Here is a 24,912-nt window from a genome sequence, read left to right as displayed (position 1 = left end):
CATCTCGCCGGTTGCCATCTCTCTTCCCCCCGGAGCGCACTGCATGTCGGATGAGATGCCTACATGGCAGATCAATTTGTTGACTGTTGTCAAAACTGATATTGTCAGACGGCGTGAGCGCTCGGCCTCCTAAATTCTATTGCTCCATAAATTAAACTTACTGCTCGGCCTCATAAAATGTTAAATATACAGTTCCGCCGACACGCAGCGCCGACGAGCCCAACACTGAGATGGAAGTTTATTCCATTTTTTGTTCCAGTCTAAGTGAATCTAAGCGAAAGAAACAGATTTATGACTCGGCCAAAACATCCGCACTGGAATATATCACTCAGGAGGGCGATACATTGTAGCAAACACCTGTGCAGGACGCTGACCACTGCGTGCTGCCCTGACGTCAGCGTCATCACTCTGCGAGGGAATGACCTCCCGGACAGCAAGCTGCAGACAGACTCAGCGTGGAAACATTGTAGCAAGGAGTCATAAACTGAGCGCTGGTGAACAGTGCAGCAATCAGTAGTCCAGAAAGTCTGATAATCCAGCACAGAATTGCAGATCTTCATAGGACCAGAACATAAAACTAAGGATGTTTTCTGATTGAATAGAGAAAGTCCTTTAATCCGGAATCCAATAATACATAATATCTGATAATCTAGTACCTTTCAGTTTGTTTTCAGGATCTATATACAAAAAAGCGTATCTTCTGCAACTAATTCATTTTATTTTCCCACAGTAAAAAAAAACAAAGCAACTTTGTAAATAAACTTTGTAAATTTTGATTTTACTATTTAGTATATACAGCTCTTATGCAGCACTATGTGTTTCCATGGTAACAGACTACAATCAAGCCTTGTGTAGTCTGATCCTTCAGTAATGTGTTGAGCTTTTCCATCTGTATGTAGGTGCAGGGAGCAAATCGAACAAAGTCTGATTGCAGGATCAGATGACACAACCAGTGGGAGGCACAGTTGCAGTGCAAAGCAAGGGGGACAAGAGGTTGATCATAATAAATGTAGTCACCTTCCATATTTCTTTTTTCATATTTAATTTTTGTACAGATCTATTGGTCTTTGACTTCAGCTTCTTGTTATTTCACAGCCCAATGGTAGCAGCCAAGGCAAGGTGCACAATCCATTCCTTCCTACTCCCATGTTGCCACCACCTCCTCCGCCACCAATGGCCAGGCCTGTGCCCCTGCCAGTGCCAGACACAAAGCCTCCAACTACTTCTACAGACGGAGGAGCCACATCTCCCACTTCTCCGAGTAAGTAAAATGGGTCCGTTTGGAAGGTTTATGCCTCTCGCAGCCTCTACAGCGTTATACAGCTTGTTTTATGTGATAATGGATATGCCGTGTATATGAACGTTTGTCTTTAAGCCCTCTCAGGGCGTGCCGTATTGAAGGCTCACGCATTTCATTCCTGTCTATGTAGACCTGTAGCGGGTGTTTGTGCTTTATAGCAGCTGCAAAAAATAGAAATAGTTTAAAAATTGTCCATAGACCAATACAGTCTCTGGGAAGTTATAGATTTCACCCCCATGGTCCAGGGAGTAGCAGGGGAGCTGCATACAGTATAGTATAGAGTTTGATGGAAGTCTGCCAGCATAATTTACCACTTGCCCCGATTCCCAAGCGGCATGTAAATAAGTCCAATGGGTGGTTCCACGACCAAAATTGGCCTGCCTTTCGCTCCCCTCTGCACTCTCAAACACCCTCCCAAAGCTTGTGACTGACCTAGATACGCTGTGCGTAATTGAAATGCTGCACATGCATCACATTTTTGGCTTTGGAGCATGCGCAGTCACGTCCATATTAATCTAGACAAGTGGACATCACTGCACATGCACCGAAGCTGGAAATGCAGCGGACATGCAGTATGTCGGTTACGCTTGGCATCTTCAACGTTGATCTGCTTGGGGGGCAGTGATTGAGTGTGTGAAGGGTGAAGAAAAGGGGGTACTGCCCATCGAATGGTTCAGGGCTCATTTACATGCCATACGGGAATCACGCAAAAGCAGATTTTGAATGATTGAGGGCACTGAGGATAATGAAAGAGGTGGGCCCAATATCCATGAACAGATTTTTGCTGCGGAATTCGCAGCCAGGCACCTGCCGTGAATTCCGCAGCAATGTCCGTCCATAGACATGCTATGTTAAAAGATTCTTCCCTACCCGCAAGTGGAAATCAAATGCGATTTTCCGCTCGTGGGGGATAATCGCAGCATGCTCTATTTGGAGCGGGGGTCACTGCCGGCGCACCGAGTTTGAATCTGCTGCGAGAATTCACCGTTGGAATCCGACCCGGCCGTGGACATGAGACGGTACTGTTACATTAATGTGTTTTGGCCACATTACACACGGTAAATAGCTGGATATAGTAGCTTGCAGAATGGTGACAGTCTTCCTTTTATCTAGGCCTCCAGCAGTACTATAAAGCTCTCATCTGTCCTTAGATTCATGCTGTTGACTTTATGCTGTAATGATAATGAAATGACACTGCTGACCTTGTCCCAATCTACACACCAAAGATGACAAATGATCTACAGATAACAGGATCTCTGTGTGTGCTCCAGTGACCAGTGTGAAAACTGGAATATTTCAGGATGTTTTTCTGAAGCCCTTTAAACTGTTTTATAGAATAGACACATGTATACAGTAAATCTCCCAAATTACAGTATCAAAAAAGAGAAGTATCATTTTCTCTATAGTATACTTTTATTGTTTCGACTTTCTCTTTATTATAAATATATACACTTATGTCATTTTTGGCCCCCATGTGTGTCTCCACTTATAAGCAGCCATTTCTATGAGATAAGTGCTCCTGTAATTTATAGTATGCCTTTAATAGCAGGTGCTATACATCTGTCACCTGTGGAATGACAGCAGAAGGGGGAATCACAGTCCTCGTGGATTTTATGTGAGCAAACTCTCTGCTGTTTTCTTAGTCGAGCTGAACGTGAACTTCCCGGGGCTCGGTTCACATCATTTATTTAAAAGTTTCGAAAAAACGAGCGCTTTCATATTCTCCACATTCACGTAACGCCGCCTGAATTTATTATCAGAAGTACCTCAGGTTAGACTTGCAGAAGAGATTCCTAGCAAGGTGAAATTAATAATAGAAGTGGACATGAAAGCCGAGGAACAATATAAGATGAAGAGTAGATATTTCTTATCTGTACCGAAACAAGAGGCTCCATTAACAGTAAGCAGACGTGTATACATAGTGCTAACCGCTTATACACTCCTTGTCAAAATACATCAGGCACCCAGAAGGAGTTGTCGGAATCAAACGGAACGCTGTTGTCATATAGAAATGATTGTAATATCAGAGCGAAAGGAGAAATGATTGTGGAAAGCTAATCACCTGAAGGGAGGCTCTAGTACCCTGTTGTACAACCTCTAGCTTGGATACAAGATGTGATACAGGCGGGCATGGAGGCTCCAGTGCCCTGTTGTACCGCCTCTAGCTTGGATACAAGATGTGATACGGGGGGCATGGAGGCTCTAGTACTTGTTGCACCGCCTCTAGCTTGGATACAAGATGTGATACAGGCGGGCATGGAGGCTCTAGTACCCTGTTGCACCGCCTCTAGCTTGGATACAAGATGTGATACAGGCTGGTATGGAGGCTCTAGTACCCTGTTGTTCCGCCTCTAGCTTGGATGCAAGATGTGATACAGGCTGGTATGGAGGCTCTAGTACCCTGTTGTACCACCTCTAGCTTGGATACAAGATGTGATACAGGCGGGCATGGAGGCTCTAGTACCCTGTTGTACCGCCTCTAGCTTGGATACAAGATGTGATACAGGCGGGCATGGAGGCTCTAGTACCCTATTGTACCACCTCTAGCTTGGATACAAGATATGATTCGGGAGGGCATGGAGGCTCTAGTACCCTGTTGTACCGCGTCTAGCTTGGATACACCATGTGATATAAGTGGGCATGGAGACTCTAGTACCCTGTTGCACCGTCTCTAGCTTGGATACAAGATGCAATTCAGGAGGGCATGGAGGCTCTAGTACCTTGTTGTGGCGCCTCTAGCTTGGATACAAGAGGCGGTACAGGTGGGCATGGAGGCTCTAGTACCCTGTTGTACTGCCTCTAGCTTGGATACAAGATGTGATACGGACAGGCATGGAGGTCTTAGTACCCTTTTTTTTCTGCCTCTAGCTTGGATACAAGATGTGATACGGGCGAGCAAGGGGGGAACCACTTTTAGGCCCTCAGGTGACAAGACCGTTCATCTAATCACCACAACTCCCATCACTTACATATCTGCCTGAGATGGAACTGCAGGACGAGGTTTGCAGCAGCTTGACATCTCCTTCTAGGGGCTGATTGTTTTTTTTGTACCAAGAGTGTATCTCAGTGCTGCCTATCCATTCACTAGAGAACAGCGGTAACGTCGGTCCTTATGGTATCCTATATGTAATAAATGTGTTTTTCTCTCCTGAAGGGCCTTCTTACTTAATAACGCACTAACAACAAAGCAGCAATTTTCACTTTTCTTTCTTTTTACTAATCTCTCACCTCTTTTCTTTTGTGGCCCTTGCAGAACAGACAGGATTGCTTAATTCAGCAGGTAGGGGAAATGCTTTAGTGTCTGAATTTACCATCCTATCCATTCGGGGTATTCCTCCCATTGTTTTGTGACCCCTGTGGCATGACAATCCATCACACATTCATTGTCCTATGTCTGGGCTATAAAGCCATCAGACGAGTAACGTGAAGCACCTATGTTTCAAATCAAAATCAATAATATGGCTCCAATTTATGACTATTGGGCCCCTCTCTGAGTCAACCTGCACTATCTGCACCTTTATAGTTAAAGGGGTTATACCAGAACCGACTTTTAATGCCTATCACTGTGATATGTGATAACAAAAATCTGATCGTGGGGGTCTCACCGCTGAGACACCCAATGATCCCATGAACAGGGGTCCCCGTGTGCCCTTTCTCCTCATTGCAGACCCCACAATGAAGTGGAAACCAAATGGAATGGCGGTTGCTTGTGCACTGTGCCTTCCATTCATTTTCAATGCGATTGTCGGAGATAGCCTAGCACAAGTGTTCGGCTATTTCCGTCAGTCCACTGAAATGAATGGAGCGGTTGCCGCACATGCGTGGCCATCGCTTCATTTAATCTGATGTCACTGCAGTTGATAAGAAAAGGGGGACACGGGATCTCCATTCCTGGGATGGGTAGTGGTCTCAGTGGTTAGATCCCCACCGATCATACATTTAGCACCTATCCTTTGGATAGGTGATAAAAGTTGATTCTGGTACAACCCCTGTAACGGGAACCTGTCACGTACCTTCCGTACAGAACCATAAACTAAGTCAGATTTTCCAGTTCCACTCAATCTTTAGTGGAGGACACCGCTGGGGGGTGAGTTTAAAAAAATATATCACCTCCCCTAACAGTCCCATAAGTTAGTTGATGGTGCTGTAGGCAGGTGACGGGTTCCCTTTAAGCCTTTCATGCCATGGTAGTCACTAGAAAGGCAGCATGAGATTTCCACCTTTGCTGAGTGCTCCATCAGTAATGTTCTCCATAGAAGTGAATGGGGGTTGCGGATCTTGAGTTGTGTGAGAGTGGCGGCCCACCTAGCTGCCTGGCTCTAACCGGTTGTCTCTTAAGAAGATCACACTTTAGAGTAAATTACATCACTGTCATTGGTAATGTGCTGCTGACTCCTTACTTCCTACAAGACGTTTATGGAGCCGAGCTGGGACATCCTGCATCAAACGGCGCAGAAAAAGTTACCCCGGTTATGAATAAGTTATAGTCTTGAGATGTAAGTGCGCCTCGCCTGATTACAGGAAGCTCTTCAAGTAACAGCAGATAAAAGAGCGATGCTAGGTCTCACGCGCATTAACTTTATGATTGTATTCCCAATGGGGCTCTCACAGCCTAGACCAAGTGTGATATCGCACCAACGTCTTTCAGGTTCCTCGTCTTTTATGCAGAGTTGTACAGGAGGATTCTGCAGGGAGACATAGTAACTGCTCATTATAGACTTCTAGTCCTTCTTATAAGGATCCTCGAAGTCTATGGGAGCAGGAAATGGATCGTGGAGGGTCCATCTCATTAAGACTTTATAATGCCATTTAGAGGCTCCACAACTCTTAAGTAATTAGGGCCCTGGGTAATCGGAAAAAAAGACCCCCACCCTTCGCCCCATCACCGCTCTTTTATTCGGATCTTCATGTCATTTCCAAATGGAGGTTGAGAATTGGCTATGTTTCATTCCCTGGTGGTCTAGGCTAATGAAGAGGTCAGTGGTAATTGAAAGGGATTGTCCGAGTTATTTCATTAGAGCCATAATGAATCCCCCCATCGGCTTCCATTAACTTTTAGAATTATTCATACAGCCTAAGGCCTCGTTCACACATTATAGGCGCGTGAAAATAGAATTGCGTCTAAATAGAACCAGTGGTTTCCTATAGAACCGTTCAGATAAATGAATTTTAGACACGCTAAATCCTCGCACCAATCAAAGATAGGATATGCGAATGCAAGGTCCATGGTGCAAGAAAAGATAGGACCAGACCTATCTTTGGTGCGTGCTTTCCATACACTCCTATAGCATCTGGATAACACGCACCTCGGATCATGTGAACGGGCTAATTCAAGTAGCTGGAGTTTACCGGTTCATGTGATCTGTAGTGCTGTAGAGCCGTGATTTTTTCCCGTGCCTATACTGCGATAAAACAGCGCTAACGTGAACGAGCCCGAATGGTGTTGGTTTTCTGCAGCTTTCACCCTTGCATTGCGGAGGTTGACATCCACACTCACGTCTGCAGCAATCAGTTGACTTGCTGCAGGTTTAAAATCTGCAATAAATGTCAATTCCACCCAGAATTTATTTGCACTTTTTTTTTATATTTCATGCAAATGCTGCAGATTCTCCTTCTGGAAAAGCGTCAGCATTTAGATCCCATGTGACTATATGCTTAAGGTTTTATTCACACGGGCGTTGTGTTTTCACGCCGGCCACATCGCGTCCGAAAGACGCACGAACGAAGAATTCTATTCTTCTTTTAGTTAAATAGAGCCAGCTGTCATGTTTCCCCGCTGGACGCTGCTAAACTCCCTCCCCCTCCCCTTTTTGGCAGCTCCCATAGAAGTCTATGGGAGCTGCCAGCGTATATCTTTTCCAGCCGTGTATAGAATCGGCCGATGATGTTTTTGGCTGCGATGTTTTTACATTGAAAGTTGCCTAAGCTTTTATTCTATGATGATTAAACTATATTTACATAAAACCCCTTTAGTAATTAATTAAGATGCAATTCTGCCCCCTATAATCACAGGGGGTAATTAAGATCTCTGCTGCCGCACTTGAGTCATGGGAATAAATTGTCTTTTGTAATTAAGACGACGTGAAGATCTCATTCGCCATTGTGTATCGGCTCTTGATCATACAGTACGGCGTTGCGTCCGTATCACGTTATATATGAGCCATTGCCTCTGACAAACGATCGTTTTCTCGCCACTTTACGAATTACCATGTTGCTTAGATGTTTAATTGGATAAAACATTGCGCTAATTATTAAGACCGTCTTCTGCGTACGCTCCAGGGCGAAATATTGTCGATGGCTTAGAAATAAGATTGAAATGGTGGCAAGCGTCGCCGTGGCGCGGTACCGACAGCTCATTTAATGATATTTACGAGCTCACTTACGTTCTATTTCATAATTAAATAAGAGACTAAGATGCTATCATTCGCCGTCATTACTTACACATTTCATTATTCCAGAGCGGCGCTCACATTTACTAGCAGGCGTCGGTGGAAGGAAGAGTGTGGTCACATTTACGTCTTCTGTGTTGGGTGGAAATGCGTTTGACACCTTGAACTCTCGTGTCTTGCCTGTTAAAGAGCCAATTAGAGATCCTTACTAGAAGCCAAGGGTTTGAGTAAGATATAAACACCTCCCAATACTCCGCTATCCGTCAGGACTTCCATTTATGCCTTAGTTTGGCGCAGACCTCCTCTGACTGCAATATTCCCTTAAAGGGGTATTGCGCTTTTAGCAAATGCAGATATTTCTTGCCTAATGGAAAGTGATACAATTTTCCAATTTAGTTTTATTGTACCGATTCCTAATATCTCTGCTTACTGTCATTGAATAGCAGCCTTCGTTGGCTTACCTCCAGAGGTTAAAGTTCCTTGTCATATGATAGACACACAAGTGCAAAGCTCGTTGTAGTTGGGCCTCATTCACACGGGCCTATGCAATTTCGGTCAGTGAAAACCGCGCCATATTCACTTTGTGTGTGTTGCATGGGTTTTGATACTTGTGCACAATTTTGTACATCCATATCGCATTCGTATTTAATGCGTTTTTCACGTGCGGAGAAATGCAAAATGCAAGGAGGTCTAATTGATGTCACCTGTGTGACTGAGCCCTTACAGAATAGTAAGCCGTGTCTACTAACAAGAACCGCAAAGCAAACTGTGAAGATTCTTATACAATGACAGCAAGCAGAGGTCTTCTAACTGTAAAGAATGGATGCAGAACGTATATGGAAACACGTAGCGCTGTTAACTCTGCAGGGAATGTTTTTCTTTCCAAGCCAAGCGTTGACTCCAGGGCCCCCAGCAGAGGGTCTTGGACCCCTTACCAACCGCAGTAGCCATGATACACTTGATTTGGGTAAATGAATTGCACTGCAGGACCACTTCCCACTTGTGCTCCCCCTCGACACTGCTGTAAAGCCCGTACCATCAGCGCCCTCCTATTGCAGCCCGGCGGTCACATTGGCCGTTGCCCATTATCTCACGTTGGCTGTTAGAAAGTTACTTTTTTCTTTCTAGTTTTCAAAACTTTTTGGAGAAACTATTTCTGTCCGGCAGATTTCAGAGCGATTACACCAGGAAGCTCAGCGCCCGGCTAATCAGAAGTCATTTTCGAGGATGTAACACTTGCCAACATATTTAGTACGTTCCCCGGTACATGCTGCTCAGCAAATGTCAATCAAACGCTATCGTTTTTGAGCTTTTCAGTAACATTCTCATATACTGCAGACCACACAGATATTTAAAGGGCAATTACCCCAAAATAAAGAAAAACCACCTAATAGCGATGGCGATATCCCTGCGCCATCTCCTCTTTTTACTGATTCTCCTGCATGAATGTTGGTGATAATGCCTATATTGTAGGCACAGTAGTTCTGGAATTATATTCATGAACCCAGAGACTCTGGACGTACAATGTCGCTGGCCCTTTTGTGTCATTGTAATAAAAGAATCCATACAAAAAACAAAAGTCAATACTTCCAACAAATAAATATAAGGGTGCACGTAAAGGCCCATTTACACGCAAGGACAATCTTTGAAACGATTGAAAGATTGACAGTTTTAGCAATCGTTTTGCATAAAGTGTTAATGGACACTAATGTCCATTAACACTTTATCAGCTTCATTTGCGGGTAAAAGGGCGTCCAGGAGCTGTTTGCAGAGCACAGCATGTGGGCTGGGCTCTGCACACAGCCCCATTGTTCTCATATAGGCTGTTGGCAGAATACCATGTAATCTCCGACTCCCGTGCAGAACACAGTGTGCGGTCCCTGTTATCTTCTCTCCGGCTAAACGATGGATTTTAAGCTCACCTTAAAATCATCATTCAGCTAAAGACTGAATGATGGCTGCAATTACATGCAACGATTATCGCTCATGACATCTTTGAATGAATTTTGAGTGATAAGCGTTGCGTGTAAATGGGCCTTATGCCATGGCTGCAACAATTTTGGGATAGCTCTGTAAATTTTAGGCATTAAAGAGGACCCTTCTGCTCAGATGTCTGTTTTATTCAATACTTGAGTTTCCCATGAAATAAGATTTCTAGAGCTTTTTTTGCATTATACTATTCCTCTATTATTCCTCCTGGAAATATATAAATAAGTTGACTAGTAGATGTTACCATTAGCTAATTACCAATCAGTGTCATACTTCGTATGGACGCACTCCATCGACAGAGGTGAAATAGTGACACCCTGTTTTTAATTTTTCCATAAGGAATAACAGAGGGACATCATTACTGTGTAAAGATACTCCAGAGTTGTTATTTTTTAACGGGGATGCAAGTAATTACTAAAACAGCCACATCTGGAGAGTGGCGAGGTGTCCGTTCGCAGCATGTGTGTTTGTGTGTCTTCCATAACGACTTCCTCCCATCGTTATAGATCATGCGGATAACCCCTGATAAATTGCAGTACATGTTAATCACTTCACAGGGATGTATGGGGACCGCTTACCAAATGTAAATGACTCAATGAGCTTGCGGTCTTGCTCCACTTCTATTTGCAGACGTGTTCGTCTATAATATAATTATTACAGTACTTTAGTCATTTTGTGACTTGCAGGCTTCGGAATAATATCCATTGGCTTGGACAAGATCCAACTTTGCAATATAGCTTTGAACCTTAAATTGATTCTTGCTTCTCCTCCCCCCCCCCCCCCCCCCCCCCAACTATGGAAATAATGTGCAGACTTCACAAGAAGCCACAATCTCATTCCCTTACCAAGGCATTACAGGCATGGAGAAAATAGTAATATGAGGCACAAGGGGGGAAGTTTTAAGGTAGAGACCCTGGAAATATCATGTAGCCCTCAGTGTCACAGTGTGATTTTCTACATCTTTAGGGGTGCGTTTCATTCCTACAAGAGGGTGGATAGATAGATAGATAGATAGATAGATAGATAGATAGATAGATAGATAGATAGATAGATAGATAGATAGATAGATAGATAGATAGATAGATAGATAGAAAGATATGAGATAGATAGATAGATAGATATGAGATAGATAGGAGATAGATAGATAGATAGATAGATAGATAGATAGATAGATGTGAGATAGATAGATAGATAGATAGATAGATGTGAGATAGATAGATAGATATGGGATAGATAGATAGATAGATGTGAGATAGATAGATAGATAGATAGATAGATAGATAGATAGATAGATAGATAGATAGATAGGAGATAGATAGATATGAGATAGATAGATATGAGATAGATATGAGATAGATAGATAGAAGATAGATAGATAGATATTAGATAGAGAGATAGATAGATATGAGATAGATAGATAGAGAGAGAGATATGCAAGAAATAGATGATAGATTGATAAATAGATATGATATGAGATAAAGAGAGATATAAGATAGATATTAAATAGATAGATATGGGATAGATAGATAGATAGATAGGAGATAGATAGATAGATAGATAGATAGATAGATAGATATGAGATAGATAGATAGATAGATAGATATGAGATAGATAGATAGATAGATATGAGATAGATAGATAGATATGAGATAGATAGATAGATAGATAGATAGATATGAGATAGATAGATAGATATGCCCACATTTTACATCCCTCAGTGCCACATGTTATCTAGGACTCAAGGTCTATACAGCGGCTTCAGAGATCAGTTGCTATGTTCACATTGTTTCTTACCTTATCATTTTGCATTGTACTCACCTTGTATATTTTTTCTACCCACAGCCTACTCAACACCCAGCACTTCCCCCGCAAACCGATTTGTCAGTGTTGGACCACGAGATCCAAGCTTTGTAAATATCCCTCAACAGACTCAGGTACAAGACTTCTTTATTTTCCCCGTATTATTATGCGCACTTTTTTACATTCTGAACACAACACTGAACCAAGAGATTTCGTCATTAAAGCCTGCAGAATAGCGAGTGCAGCTCTGGAGTATAATACAGGATGTAACACCAGATCAGTACAGGATAAGTAATGTATGTACACAGTGACTCCACCAGCAGAATAGTGAATGCAGCTCTGCAGTATAATACAGGATGTAACTCAGCATCAGTACAGGATAAGTAATGTATGTATACAGTGACTCCACCAGCAGAATAATGAGTGCAGCTCTGGAGTATAATACAGGATGTAACTCAGCATCAGTACAGGATAAGTAATGTATGTACACAGTGACTCCACCAGCAGAATAATGAGTGCGGCTCTGGAGTATAATACAGGATGTAACTCAGGATCAGTACAGGATAAGTAATGTATGTATACAGTGACTCCGCCAGCAGAATAGGGAGTGCAGCTCTGGAGTATAATACAGGATGTAACTCAGGACAGTACAGGATAAGTAATGTATATACACAGTGACTCCACCAGCAGAATAATGAGTGCGGCTCTAGAGTATAATACATGATGTAACCCAGGATCAGTACAGGATAAGTAATGTATGAACACAGTGACTCCACCAGCAGAATAGTGAGTGCAGCTCTGGAGTATAATACAGGATGTAATGCCAGATCAGTACAGGATAAGTAATGTATGTACACAGTGACTCCACCAGCAGAATAGTGAGTATAGCTCTGGAGTATAATACAGGATGTAACTCAGGATCAGTACAGGATAAGTAATGTATGTACACAGTGACTCCACCAGCAGAATAGTGAGTGCAGCTCTGAAGTATAATACAGGATATAACCGAGGGATCAGTACAGGATACGTAATGTATGTACACAGTGACTCCACCAGCAGAATAGTGAGTATAGCTCTGGAGTATAATACAGGATGTAACTCAGGATCAGTACAGGATAAGTAATGTATGTACACAGTGACTCCACCAGCAGAATAGTGAGTGCAGCTCTGAAGTATAATACAGGATATAACCCAGGGATCAGTACAGGATAAGTAATGTATGTACACAGTGACTTCACCAGCAGAATAGTGAGTGCAGCTCTGAAGTATAATACAGGATATAACCCAGGGATCAGTACAGGATACGTAATGTATGTACACAGTGACTTCACCAGCAGAATAGTGAGTGCAGCTCTGGAGTATAATACTTGATGTAACTCGAGATCAGTACAGGATAAGTAATATATGTGCACAGCGACTTCACCAGCAGAATAATGAGTACGGCTCTGGAGTATAATGCAGATGTTACTCAGGACCATTACAGGATAAGTAATGTATGTACATAGTCATTCCACTAGCAGAATAGTGAGTGCAGCTCTGGAGTATAATACAGGATATAACTGAGGATTACCAACATACAGCTTCAAGTGACTATTCAGTTGGAAATTGAGAGTTGGTCATAACCTGTTGCACACACAATGTTGCTGGAACAATTTTTGTTCATAACCTGGCAATTAGCGTTATTTATTTATTAATTTGGGAAGGTGGGGGGATTACACTTTTAGTACCAACATCTGTATTTGATGTTGTCATACCTTGTAGTTTGGTGTTTTCAATGGGCCAAACTTCATGGTAGGGAAACGCATAAACCTTTAGGTTAGGTTCTCATGGGACGGAAAGCCAGCGGAAATCTCGTGCCTTGGCTGCACTGAAAAACCGTGAGATTTCCGGGGAGAAGCACAGCTTCAGAACTATAGCCTGCAGCTGCAGGTTTTGGAGCGGCTTCGCCGCCTGCATCTCCGCTGCGGCCATCTTTCCCCATAGAGAAGAGAGAGACCGCTGCGGAAATGAAAAAATAATTGACATACTTCGTCTTTTCAGTTCAGCATGTCAATTTCATTGCGGCTTGGCCGCAGCGTGTGGACGAGATTTTTGCAAAATCTCGTCCACTTTGTTGGCTAATCTTAGGATTAGGAGCCGTGGGCAGAATTGCCGTGCGGACATTCCACGCGGAAATCCTGCGGCAATTCCGTCTCGTGTAAACCCAGCCGTACTGGGATGCATCAAGCCTTTTGAAGGGTAAGCACTAGAGATGAGCGAACGTACTCGGTAAGGGCGATTTCGCAATCGAGCACTGCGATTTTCGAGTACTTCACTACTCGGGTGAAAAGTACTCGGGTGCGCTGTGGGGCGGGGGGTTGCAGAGGGGAGTGGGGGGTAGCAGCGGGGAACAGGGGGGAGCCCTCTCTCTCTCCCTCTCCCCCCTACTCCCCGCTGAAACCCCCCGCTCACCCACAGCGCACCCGAGTACTTTTCACCCGAGTAGTGAAGTACTCGAAAATCGCAGTGCTCGATTGCGAAATCGCCCTTACCGAGTACGTTCGCTCATCTCTAGTAAGCACCAGCCCAACAGTCCCCCTATATTCTTCAAGGTCAGCACTAAGGGAAGCAAAATGAAGCAAAATATGGAACATTAGATTGGCCTGAATAAACCCACGGAAAGCTCTCTGACTCCTCTGACATCAGGTCGGAGTCTGTAAACTGGTGTTTTTTTACACAGAGGGTCATCAGTATTTGCACTTGCTTTTCATTTTAACCGAGACCAAGAAAGTTAAGCTTAATTTTCGCCTATTAGTCAGGGATTGTATTGTAGTTAGAGGTTTCAGCTCACGTGCTTTGGAGTCACCAAGAGTTGAACTGAAACCTCAGCAGAGAAGGAAGGCTTGATAAGACCTAAACGGCTAAATTAAACAGCAGTTGAAAGGTAGTGGAGGAGTCAAGCTACTCAAGGTCAGGATAGGTGTCACACAGGCATAAAGCTACGTAGGAAGGCTTAAAAATGAGCACTTAGTCTCCGAATGTGCATCAAAGATTCAGGAGCAAGTGAGCTAGAGATCACAAACTTTCCTATCTACAGTCTTACTAAGCCTTTATGAAGAGGCAAGTATATGCCGACCACGTCAGATGAGCCCCAGCATGTAGGTATCATTGTACAAGTCCTTGGACCACAGCATTAGTATGGGACGGGAAGGTCCGTTATAACATGGCTAATGATTATGAGTATTATGGTGTCTACTCTTGTTGACCATATGTGACCATATGGACAATGTTCTTCCAGAAAGTGCTAACGTCTGTTCGGATCTTCAGGCTTCTCCATGACATGTCCATGTCTTCTGAGGTTATTTCCATCTTCTTGCCGCTTGTGTGTTCATTCCGTCTCTTCTTCTTCTTCCAAGCACAATTGTTATTTCCAATAAGTCATGTCTTCCAATAATAAGTCCATTGTACGATAAGCCTCCATTGTACACCCCCTCTTCTGGATATGCTTAGTGACAGATGGGCCTGGGTCATTTTCAGTGTAGGACATAATCCCTGCCTTTATGGACATAAATCAGAGCTGCCATTCACCTTTCTGTTCCATGGAAAAGAACAAAATGTCATCTATAAACAGTAACAGCGCTACAAAGTGTAAAACTAGATTGAGTGATGTTGACACTCTTGATGGACAGGCACCGAACGTCTTAGACATGGCTAGATGACCTCCGTCCGGGCAGCAAACATTTTTTGTAGATAAAACGTAGACAAAAGGGTTTATAAGCAAACAAAAAAAATCGAAATGGCAACAAGAAGTTGTAAAAATAGAGCTAAGAGGAATTAAATGTTTTGAACAAGACTGAGCCAGGAGATCGGAGGATCATCGTAGTAGGAACTTTGAAGAAGAGGCATCCATCCAATTGCCTTAGTGATAGACCTCTCAATCTGCTGGCTACATGTCTAGCCATCACAATGAAAAATCCGGCGCAAATAGCGACATTGTTGGAGGTTCACGGCTACAAACAGGCAAAGTTCTAGACGACAGCAACTTTTTGTCACATCGCGACTCATTCCGTTTGTCATCTTATGGTTGCCGTACAGCTACACCAATACGTTGCACCCAAAAAAAGCACATCTTGAATACATTTGCAGCATTTACGACTCCTAGCCACGTGCTTTGTGCTAGACGCATTTCAGAACTGTCAGGATAGTCGTAAAAGTTTCAGAAAACACGTAATAATTTTGGCGCACGCCATGTACTCCATGTTTTTGCATTAGAACTTTGGCACAGTATATCTTCCCCACTGAGTGTACATTGGCTTCACTTAACATGTAGCAGACCATATATATACATATATATATATATCCTATCAGCATTTGGTGCATCTACCCGCTCCGCACTGGTATCCAGCTCTCTGCAGTCATTCTCCTTCTGGACTCTTTGCTGCTTTTCGCTCTTCTTTTCTACAGTCTCGCTCTTTCCTGCCTGTTTGTCACTTATGGACGGCAAACATCTCTGTTGTTTCTATTTTTAACAAAACGGCAATTTGCACTATTTCAAGAATGGCCGAACCCGACACCGGCTCAGCGCATGACATAATGCCACAGGTGTGGAATCCAAAACCTCATAAATCATTTGATTCTGCATCCACCAGACACTTCTTCATCCTGTTTTTGACCCTTAAAAATGCCCATCACAGAGGCAGAGATGTCATAAGTCAATACAGCAGGCAATCAGTTCATCAAGGGTTAATATCAATGATATTATGGGCAATGTCCCTTGAGTTTTGTCTTGCGCTCCAATCACCGCACTCTGTCCCCATCCAAGTGGTTGCCTATCCATGACTTTAGGTTCAGGCTTCAGCTTGGCCGTATTCTCATCCGACCTAATGCTTCTTGCAGCTGAAGGTTTTCTGCAAACCGTTGACTTTGCAGGGAGGTGTGCGCTTGTTTGACGTGCGCCTTCCACTGAACGCTAATTCGTTACCACCTCTTTTAGAACATTTGCCCTTCCACTTAATACTCGTTGGTTTCCAAAAAAAGAAATTTATTTGAGTGATCCTCGCCTGAACAATCCCTTCTGGTCTATAAAAGGGCGCTCACTGCCGCCGTGTCTCGCTGGTTTGGCTTGGACTGAACATGCGGCGCTGCGGCCTCTAACAGCTATGAGTGTTCATTCGAAAACCGCTTGCATCTCCTTTTGTGCATTCAACAGACTCGGCAACCAATGAGCGTGCCTTGCGCAGAGATTGAAATTTTAAGTACAGGCCCGTTAAGAGCTTCACGCCCCATAGCTAGTCAACGGACGATATGTCGGCCCGTGTAAACTCCCCCAACAATTCATTCTGCGATCGCGAAACTAAATAACAAGTGTAAACAAGTGTTCTGTGTAAAAGTACACAAACAACAGTCATTCACACGCTTTAGTGACTATTTCAAGCAACTAATCAGATGACGGTTATCCCATGTATAGCCATCATTGGTTACAATTAGAGGCCAGGTAGAAGAGAGTATGACTGCAGAATCAAACTTCACAAGGTTTGTTAAAGTGCCACTCCAGTGAAAACACATTGTTCCATCCCTGCTCCCCTCACCTGATTGCCTGTCACACTCTGAAGATCTCCTCTGTGTATTGCAGTCACTTCCATGCAGTGCAGCCCCCTGTCTGATGCTTATCAGGCACCACCTTGGCGTTGAGATTCTTTTACTTTCAGTTTCACATCATTCTCATGTTGCATCAGCACTGTATTAGCCAAGGCTATACCATTCTGCCTGCCTGGGAGGGGGAACTTTAATTATTGGTATCTTCTATAATCACCCAAATAAGCTGTAGACTATAAGTATACATTTAGGAGGATGAGCTGTGATCTCCTCTAGTATACCTGTGTGACAGGAGCTATGTGATCATCATCAGTAACTGACAGGAGTATCTGTGTTCACCTCTAGGCAGTTTCTTATATAACATGAACTGAGAATTTGACTAGAAAATGTATCCATAACTCCAAGCAGATCTGAGCTAGTCAAAACTGAGATCACTGGGGGAAAAAGAGGCCGAAAGAAATGACTAATCAAGGTGACACTAATTCACTTATATATACTGGGAGGATAGCTACATATTGAATGAATGGAAAAAAAAATACGACAGTGTCCCTTTAACTTCTGTTACTATGAAGACACATAATTCTGCATAGGAGCTGCAGACACAAAACAATAGGAGTATTTTTAAATCAAGATTATTTGCCAAGTTGCTTCATTTTAGATGCGGCAATAAAAAAGGTGGACTTTAATGGGCCTTTCTGAGTTATATAAAGTTCCTCTGACTGGGTCCGCCATGCTGTAAAATAAAGCAGCGGATACGCACTTCTCCACTTCCCACTCGCCCCCCACCAGCTCTGCTCTCTGCTGTTTGTTTACAGGCTACTTGTAACTACCCTTAAACCTGCTGCTGCAGCCAGTAACACCAATGATCGCTGAGTGTTGTCATTGGCTGCAGCAGCTTGTTTTTTGATAGCTCAGGTACTTGCAGCCTGTAAATTTGATGCCACCGGGGAGAATGGAGCCACTAGGTGGGGACAAGTGGAAAAAGGTGAGTGTCTGCTGCTTTGTTATTTTACAGTATGGCGGACCCAGTGAGAGTCCCTTCACAAAACTCGTACAACCCCTTTAAACTTTACATGGAATGTCCCCCTGTAATACATGTCAACCCCCCCCCCCACCACCACCACCACCACCACCACCACACACACACACACTTTGTTACACAGTAGAATTCACTCACAGTGATGTATCACAACGATCTACAGTAACCACAAAGCCCTTTATCCCGGTGTAACGCCAGATATTCTGTGTCCTTGATACGTGATCTGCCTATGTGAACCCTGCAAAAGCCCCCAGACCCGACAGAACACGGGGGACGTGAGGGGAGAACAACAAACCTGTTATCCTGCTCACGCTCAGATGCCGCCGTCCCGCTGCTTTATAACCGGTCCTGTAAGCCGTACGGATAATCTGCCGGCATCTAACTACTTATGTCCTGTAGAATTTGGGCAGAGGGTGCACGGAGGCACGAGAAGATGGATAGCAATCCAGAAAAGGAGACGGTGTCTCCAGGCCGAGTGGGACTTGGATCACGAACCCAATGCAAACTGTCACTTTAGGAGGACCGTCTGCCCCATACAGGAGCGCGGAGGTACCACTGCGAAAATAGGGCGTCTTATTTTAGGGAAAGCTCTGTGAGCGCTGCAGTCCTTATTCACATATTTTTTACGCGCATAATATGCGTTCATGAAACCCCCTTGATTTGCATTTTGGGTATTCAGACCTGTGTTTTTTACATGTGTGAAAAAACGGAAGATGTCCTACATATTGGAGCTTAGTCAGATGGCCGTAGGCGCAGTTACACCCGGCGGCAGGGAGCGCCTGAACAAGAGGAATCCCTTCCCCTTTGCTGGATTTTCAAACCCCGCACCACAACGCAGGAGTTTTAAAAAAAAAAAAAACAGCGAGAATCCCGGTAATAAAAATCCATTGACATTAGTGGTTCGGTTTTGTCCCGTTATACGGCTGTGATTATTACGGTCGTACAAAGGGGAAAATTCACGCTCATCTGAATCTGCCCTCAGACTGAAATTGGCCATTGTAGTCAATGGGATTGCGGTAAATATGTAGTGAATAAGCGTGATACACTGGTTGTGCTTTTTTTGCACACGTGAAAAAAAAAAATAGAGAAAACTAGTGCATAGAAAAGTAATATCAGCGCCAGGTGCGGATATGCAGGGAATACTCTGCGTATTCACGGAACACAATTAAATATGCCATGTGAATGAGCCCACAGACAGACTCTGTATCACTCGAGTAAATACACTTTATAGTAAAGTCACACGGGCCGGAAATGCTGCATATTACAGATGAGAGTTAGAGCGTGCTAATGCATATCAATGTGCGGGCTGTCCGTGTACTATAACAGCTCGCCAACGGTTGTCCATGTGGTGTCCGAGGTGGGTTGTGCCTCCGCCTCGCGGGTGTATCGTGGACACACAGCAAGCGGTGTCTTAAATTGACCTGCGCTGAGGATTTTACACCTACAGCTTGTTAATCTGCACTTTTTGTACACGTTACCCATATAAAATTTTTAAAAAACTGAAAAAAATAAAGGTGTTAAAATAAATAGTCCTTATATGTGCCGAAAAAAAAAACCCGCAGGAAAAATAATTTTGGCGAGCCAGAAAAAATTAGGTCCATAAAACCACCACATAAGTATAATCGCTTAAAAAAAGTGTCTGGCCCTTTAGGACTGCAGCATTCTGGTATTTAAGGGGTTAAACGTCATTTACTTTTCTGGAGTTTCGGAAAATTTACTGAAAATCTGTCCCATGTGAGTTTAGTCCTAGACTTGTCCTTCCATAGCGAACCAATGGGTGCTTAATACACCTGCTCTAAACGCCGCCAAGTGACTGATCGAGGGACTGCAACAATAAAGACATGCTGATCACCCATTCCTGGAAGACTTGCTAGGAGTTGTAGTTCCCCCGCTCCGAAATTTCTCTACCAATTTCTTCAAACACTAACAAAAGTGAAGGTATTACAGTACAGCGTCTTCAGTAAGAAGTGCTGGATTAGCAGATATTCTGGAATATTGGACAGTCATAGAAATATCTACAATCAGAAAACTTGGCGCTTCCCGCTCACTATTCAGTTTTGTGTCCTAAGACGTCTGGTGATACATTACATTCTTGTTTGCTTTGGACAATCACAATCTCTGGATTATCAAATGCCGGATTAGAGGAATGCTCCTGCATAACGATCTAGTGATAAGTGTCGTGTTCTGCTGCCGGGTTGAGGACAGTTTTGCTCGTTATGCTGAAACGGTTAATTTGCCGACGTTTGCATTAGCCAAAGCTTCTGCAGCCCCATTTAGCGCCCAGTCACACATCCATAACGGATAATGGTGTATCAAATTAGTGCGCGATGTTACTGCATCAGGCTGTCGGATCGATATATTGACCCTGTCTGTCAGAGCAGTCGGTACAGTAATTGTTACGAGGGGGAGATGGAAAGAACGTGTCCAGATGATACGAATGAATAAAATATAGCGTTTAGGTCCGTATTTTAGGTAGGCGTCATTATGTGTTTACTCTGCAGAGCGCCGCGCATACGTTAATCAGCGGAAGGTACATTATTTATGGACCCGGCTCCATGCTTGGGAGTTCTTGTTGAACACATTGATCCGGCCCAGATGATCCAGACCTGACTGCGGTTTTCTATCCTTCCCCCGTCGGCCGCACGCAGCTTTGCACTTCCATCAAATCGCATTTGTTTGATTGTCAGCTCAGAACTCATCCCGCCAATACCATTGATTTCTCTCCTCAACTCCCAGAGATGCAGAGAGAAACATTAATCACCGACCAGCAAGTTTGGCAGAATTTTGTGCCACTCCTAATTATAGCGTAAATTCCGAGGGTTGGGTGGCACCCTGGTGACATAGGCAATGATCAGACGCCCGGCTCCACATACTGAGCTATCACTGTGGAGAAATGTGAAGGCAGGCATTTAGCGGGCCTAAGGCTTAGACATATACCAGACCATAGTTGGACTATTCCATTGGTATAGGGGACAATTCTCCTAGGAGGTCTCAACTATCAGAAAGTTATCCCCATTGCTGATCGTGGGGGTCCAACCCAGAAGTGTGGAAAAGTAATGTTTTACCAGCTTTAGTAAAAAGTTACAAACTTTATTGTAGCGTGATTATAAAACTTGGGGCACACAACCCAGGTAAAAACATTCCTACATGTTTCAAGCATTTTTTGGCTCTTACTGATAGCTCGAAACGCGTATGATTTTAAATCATGGTACAATAAAGTTTGTGACTTTTTACTGAAACATTTTTTTTCAAGATATTTTGCCTGAGAACCAGATCAGTGTTTTTTCCTCCACGCTTTGGGTAGACTTCCAGGACTAATTGGAGACTGTGAGCTGATGTTTGTTTATTGGACTTGTGTTTACCCAGAAATGTGAGCAGTGAAGAGTATGCATTAAGGTGCATTTACACCACAAAGATGATGCGTATTAGGACCAATTAGTAGCCTGTGAGCAGCCAGGAGCTGTAATCAGGTAACAGAACTCCCGCTGTTCCCTGATTACATTCCCTTTGTTCTACTGACAGAGCTGACAGCTGAGAACAGCTGTGACAATGTAATCATCTGTTGTCAGTGTTCCCCCAGAAGAACACAGCGTGTGGTCCTGCTTATCAGCTGCCCTGGTGAAGGATGGATTTCAGGCAGAACTGAAATTCATCGTTCAGCAGAACAGTGAAAGATGGGCACATTTACACACCACGATTATCGCTCAGAATATGGCTTTTGAGCGATATTTGTGGTGTCTGAATGGGCCTTTAGCGCCTCTGCTTTGCTTGGTGGTCCCATTTAATTGAACGGACCAGAGGTGGGCATGCGTGGTCTCAACTAACCACACTTCAGGACACGCCGGGCTCTAAATTCGGGATCAGTGGGGATTCCAGCAGTGAGTAGGAAATAACTTTCTGAGATCAGAATAACTGCAAGCCTATGTCGTGGCGCTAATTTAGGTATTATTATGGCAAAGTATATCATTTTCATTTGAACTCTGCATGTAACGCTACCATCACATGGGCGCCAAAATCGAGCAAGATTTGTGCGTTGTGAGACGCACAAATCTCGCACAAGTATAAACTCCAATCTTTTGAAGTAGGTCATGCACATGAGAGATGTTTTCCCGTATGACAGCGATGCTATGGGGAAAACAAGTCGCGGCATGTTCGATCTTGTGCGTCTCGCATCGCACCACCCATTGTTTTCAACGGAAGACCTTACGTCGCATCGCACCAGGTGTAAAGTGCACGCGATGCGACGTGAGGTCTTCTATTGACAACAGTAGGAGAAACTCTGCGAGCCTTCATTTCCGACAGGATGTGAGGCTGTTTTCACATGCAAACGCCTCGCATCCCTGGGGATTTCACATGGATGGTGAGCCACATATCGCTCTCGCCAGTGTGAAGGAAGCCTTAGGGGATGTTCACACACGGATTTTTACTTCTTGATTCCACCTCTAAAAACCACAGAAATCCCTGGCAAAGCTGCAAATTTCTCCTGCATACTTTGCCGCAGGTTTACACATAGATGAATCCCTCTGAATGGACAAAATCCACCTGCGACATTTCCAACACAATGCTGCACTAATCCATATTAACATGCATGCACACGGAACGGCGTCGGAAATTCCACGCACTCATTTTGCCCGTTCACAAGCCTAAATCCACGTGTGAACCTGTTGAATTTCCAACACAATTCCATACAAATCCATGTTAAGATTTGGAAATTCCACATTCGGATTTTGCCCATTCAATGTGTATCTGCCGCAGGAAGTGCCGGCCTGGCTGTGGATTTCTGCCGTAGTTTTTAGGGGTGGGATTAATGCAGTAAAATCTGCATTGGATTTTGGAACATAATGTAGATTATATGTGCATTTCCTAATAATTAGAGCAAGACAATGTATCACTTTTTTTGTTTGAATGCTACCAATGAAATGGCAGCACTGCGCGGCACGTAAATACCCATCCGATAATGGCCTTCTCCGCTGAAGCCGGGGTGGAGGCGGCTCCGCCGTGGACTGCAGTCTTTCCAGAGAAACTTTTCATTTCAGAGCTTGAAAATTTGTTGTCAAGCAGTAAAGTGTCTGAGAAGGCGCGGTAGGGTCTCACATTCTTGTGCCGGCGCATGGAAACCATGTTTGACAACGGAGGAACATTGGGATTACATGCAAATTAGACTCGGCCATAAGCCTCGGCGTGTTGTGTCTGCTGCAGTCTGACTTTCCACAGGAGTCTCCAATAGAGCTGCAGTGAAATACATCTCTGTGTCTAATTAAACAGATAAATCACTGTTATGCGTGCGGAGGGATACAGGAAGATTTTTTTTTCTTTAATGACCCCTTTAAGTGAACCATATTGGTAAAGTAACCAACTTCTCACCTACTTAAGGCCTCGGTCAGAAGAGCGTTTTTTCCGCACACGAATAGGCGTCCAAAAAAGATCCCGTCTGTTAGAGCCAATGCTTTCCTATAAAAGTGTTCACACAAAGATAGGATGTGCAAATGCAACTCGCATCTAACGATCCATTGTGTGCGCAAAGATAGGACTTGTCTTATCTTTGGAGCGTGCTTTCCATAGACTCCTATGGCAGCTGGAAAACACGCACCAGGCACTTCCGATTGTGTGAACGGGCTACTTCAAATAGCTGGAATTCACCTGGTCATGCGATTTTTTTTTTTTCCCCCACACACGAGGGGTGATCTTTTTGCACGCCTATTCGTGCGCAGAAAGATGCCGATAATTTTATGGTGAGCTTAAAATTTATCGTTCAGCCAGAGAGAAGATAACAGGGATCGCACACTGTGTTCTGCACGGGAGTCGGATATTACATTGTATTCTGCCAACAGCCCATGCCAGAACAAGGGAGCTGTGTGCAGATTTCAGACCACATGCTGTGCTCTGCAAACAGCTCCCTGAGGCCCTTTTACATGCAAATGAAGCTGATAAGTGTTAATGGACATTAGTGTCCATTGATACTTTATACAAAACGATCGCTAAAACTGTCAATCCTTCAATCGTTTGAAAGATTCTTTGCCTGTAAATGGGCCTTAATTCAGATGAGCATGTGCAATTTTGGTCTATGAAAAACAGATCAATTTGTATCCATGTGTATGTCTATGTCGCATCCATACACAAAGCGTGTCATGTTTGTCATCTTTTTTTCTTGTACGCCCCCAAAAAATGGAAAGTGTCCCAATTCTTTTTATAGCATTGATGGAGAACGGAATGCAAACGGATGTCCTCTGTGTGCTCTGATTTTTTTTTCACACCCATTGACTTGACTGGGTGACTGTTGTCCAAAAAGTTGAAGTAGAATAAGATATGCTGCCATTTTTTTCACAGTCCATGTAAAAACAAAGACTATGTGTCTAGCCCCATTGACAGTGATGCATCAGTTTGCAAGCAGTTGCAAATATGGGCAGCAGACAGACCTGAAAATTGCCTGTCTGAATAAGTAGACAATGGTATAGAAAACTAACGCTATCCGTGAACACAGCAGCTTATCTCCTTTGGGAAGAAAGAATTGGGAATATTGAAATCCAACATGTCTGCTCTTTCTTTCCCTCGACATTTGCTGTAAAGGGAGAGTCAGGACACCCCCATACACATAAGTTACTTAGCCGATCCCACCCAAATCCATTGATTTGGCTGACCTTCCTCAACTATGTATGGTGATTTCTGAACTTTGGCAGTGATCTACAGGTTGCCAGAAGGTGAGGAGGAACGGAAGTTTTAGGTATCAGATGTACCATTGATTTATGGACAAAAAGAACAAATATTCATCCCATCCATCCAATTCTTCCAGAATATTTTGTGCTACTTTTCTAAAACCCAAG

At 43.7% G+C, this 24,912-nt stretch overlaps 1 protein-coding gene across 13 annotated transcripts in view; it reads left to right on the top strand.

The window, feature by feature from the left end:
- The window catches only part of NFIA (nuclear factor I A), a 305,334-nt gene that overhangs the window by 263,962 nt on the left and 16,460 nt on the right, over positions 1-24,912 (top strand). For all 13 annotated transcript variants that reach the window (XM_066597741.1, XM_066597745.1, XM_066597739.1 and 10 more), the window contains 2 exons: positions 1,096-1,261; positions 11,521-11,612. In XM_066597741.1, the coding sequence (XP_066453838.1) occupies positions 1,096-1,261; positions 11,521-11,612 (258 nt within the window). The remainder of the gene's footprint in view (positions 1-1,095; positions 1,262-11,520; positions 11,613-24,912) is intronic.

This window comes from Eleutherodactylus coqui, chromosome 3 (assembly GCF_035609145.1).
Source record: "Eleutherodactylus coqui strain aEleCoq1 chromosome 3, aEleCoq1.hap1, whole genome shotgun sequence".
Lineage (NCBI taxonomy): Eukaryota > Metazoa > Chordata > Amphibia > Anura > Eleutherodactylidae > Eleutherodactylus > Eleutherodactylus coqui.
This window is presented reverse-complemented; position numbering and strand designations above follow the sequence as displayed.